Source organism: Octopus bimaculoides, chromosome 22, assembly GCF_001194135.2.
Source record: "Octopus bimaculoides isolate UCB-OBI-ISO-001 chromosome 22, ASM119413v2, whole genome shotgun sequence".
Lineage (NCBI taxonomy): Eukaryota > Metazoa > Mollusca > Cephalopoda > Octopoda > Octopodidae > Octopus > Octopus bimaculoides.
In genome coordinates, this window is record NC_069002.1 from 23,820,120 (window position 1) to 23,823,143 (window position 3,024).

A 3,024-nucleotide genomic window follows, 5' to 3' on the forward strand; every position below is an offset into this window, starting at 1 on the left:
TTCTTAAAAATAGATTTATTTTTGGGGTTTAGTAGGGAATACATTTTTTTATATTTATCTATTTATTGTTTTATATTTATTGTAAATATCATTTTTGGAATTATTTATATATTTCTTCAATATATCAGGTTGAGTAAAAAGTAAGCAACGTTTTGAACCATGAAGAATTTGTAAGTAGATTTTTGCAGAGCTTTGAATATTTTTAAACATTTTTTTTTTGCAATTGTCTGATAACACTGACATAAACTTGCCCAAATGCATCAATAAATTAACATTGATATTTTTTTCCCTGTTGTTACAATCATCTAAAATGGAACAGCCAACGCATGATATTCAAGTAATTTTGCTATTCAACTTCAAAAATGGATGTAAAGCAGCTGAAACTTCTCATGATATCAACAAAACGTTTGATGAGGAAATGACCAGTGAATGGTCAGCTCGAAAATGGTTTAAATAATTTCATATTGGAGAAGATCGTGAGCATAGTGGACGCCCACCTGTCATTGATGACAGTCAATTAAAGACTGTCATTGAGATGACGGTCAATTAAAGACCATCATGTAAAACCACTCAAGAACTGGTAAAAGAACTTCGCATTAGCCAGAAAACTGTCTGCAACCATTTGCATGTGATCAGAAAATGTGCAGATATGAAATTTGCTATTCACTTCTTTGTTACCAGGCCAGTCGATTTCTTGACCATATTGTAACTTACAATGAAAAGTGGATTCTGTACAATAATAAAAAACGTTCTTAGCAGTGGTTGGACCAAAATGAAGCACTGTAAACTTTCCCTAAATCTAAGCTCTTCAAAACTATAACTTCTTAAACCCGTAAAAACCATTACTGCAGAAACATATTGCCATGAAACTGCCAAAATGAACAAAAAACTGCTACTCCTCCATCCCAGACGGGTCAGCAGAAAAGGGCCAATCATTCTACATGACAATACTCAACCACACGTTTCACTAATGATGCTCCAGAAGTTGAGGAAACTTGGCTATGAAGCTCTTCCCCAGACCTTTTTTCTACTAACTACCACTTTTTTAAGCACCTTGATGGTTTCCTGTGAGAGAAGGAGTTCAAAAATCAAAACCGATGCTGAAAGTGTGTTCAAAGAGTTCATCAGTTCCACGACTCCAGATTCTTATGTTACCGGAGTAAACAAATTTGAAACTCGTTGGCAAAAAAATGTGTTGATTGTAATGGTACTCCACTTTGGTGAATAAAATTTCTGCATTGTTGAAATATATTGTGATGAATTTAATGTTTCAAAACGTTGCTTACTTTTTACTCAGCCTGATACAGAAATAGTTTAACAGGTGATTTTATATTTTAGTTCATTCACACACACGTGCATGTACACACACACACAAACATGTACACACACACATACATACATACTCATACATACATGCATGCAGGCAAACTCACATATATACGTTGGTAGTAATGAATATGAGAGGAAGTGATGATTGCCAATCTTCCAATCTATGCTTTCATTGGTTTATCAAACTAGCTTATATCACAACTTTTGGCAGAAAAGTCAGTTTTTCAATGAAAGGGTGGAATTTGAACTCAAAATGCACTGAAGTACAACATAAACAGATTGCTGATGCTGTAATAATTCTATCAATCCATCACCTTAGATTGGTACACTTTGTTACCACCCTTGTTAGGATAAAAAGCAAAGTTGACCTCAGTAGGCTTTGAACCCAGAGTAATTGACTGCTTTGTGGGAAGAAAATACTTAATGCACATGTAGTGTGCAATAATTTATTTATACCGATCTAGTGGCTTGCCCCTCCAGAGATTCAGTGACGTCATCAGTTCCTCATTCAAAATAACACTGGACAACAGACTTCAATATGGCAGTGATGGTGGTTATAACCTTCCTTTTTTTAGTTGCTGTTTATAGAATGTTCTAAAATTATATGAAGTTATTTAGCACTGCCAACCAGCTAAAGTTGGTATATAATTATGGATTAAATTAGTATTTTGTTCTGAAGACCTGGTATTTCAGTGTGATTATGCAATTGTCTACATAACTACTGCACAACCTACTAGAATTTGCTAGTGAAATATGTGTAAAGATTATATAATTTTTTAATATTTTATACTATAAAAGAGAAGCGAATCTCAGTCGTTTTTTTCATCACAACATCGATAAAAGGAAGAGAAAGAAAGAGGAATCAAAATATACATCACAATGTATTTTTAGAAGGAAAGAAGACAATGTTGTTGTTGTTGACAGAGAAATACAGTAAGAGAGAGAGAGAGAGAGAGAGAGAGAGAGAGAGAGAGAGTGTGTGTGTGTGTGATAAACAGACAGATAGACAGACAGACAGACAGACTGATTGATAGATAGAAAGATAGATAGATAGATAGATAGATAGATAGTGTTGTCACTGCAGTAACTAACAAGTTTTGATTTAAAACACAGGAATTTTAAGTGCAAGTCTGTCAACACAATGCAAAGCACTTCAAAAAAAGACTATATGTAGATATATATTTATATATTATATATAGTTATTTGGGGGGATTGTTTGTGGGTGTGTATATTTCTGTGTGTGTGTGTGTGTGTGTGTGTATGTATGTGTGTGTGCACATGTGCACATGCCCATCCATGTGTTTCAGTGTCTTTCAACATATATACAATACAATACAGACTTTAAAAAAAGACTTTCACTGAACAATTTATGAAGGTATGTACATAAATAACAAATATTTTTCCTGGCAGCATAGTGACAGGCAACGACCTAGTCATAATAAGAAATAAACTAAATCTATTTTATTCAGCTCTTGTATGTATTTGTGTTTATATATATATTCACTTCATGTATTTTTAGGGCGATTACACACGAACTGGAGAACGCAAGCTGTCAGGTCTAATGAAAGATGGCGTCAATTCTGCCAACAGGTAAACAATATTCTTTCATGTCTTAAACTGTAAATATTCTTTGTTTTTACTTGTTCCAAAATAAAGACTTCATTCCTAACCATTTACTATTTAAACACCACTTGA

The 3,024-nt window shown here is 33.6% G+C and overlaps 1 protein-coding gene across 1 annotated transcript in view; it reads left to right on the forward strand.

Annotated features, from left to right (window-relative positions):
• LOC106872929 (phosphatidylinositide phosphatase SAC2) overlaps nucleotides 1-3,024 on the forward strand; it is a 701,722-nt gene that overhangs the window by 554,013 nt on the left and 144,685 nt on the right. Inside the window, exon 6 of the mRNA XM_052975847.1 lies at nucleotides 2,849-2,919. Coding sequence (XP_052831807.1) covers nucleotides 2,849-2,919 — 71 coding nt within the window. The remainder of the gene's footprint in view (nucleotides 1-2,848; nucleotides 2,920-3,024) is intronic.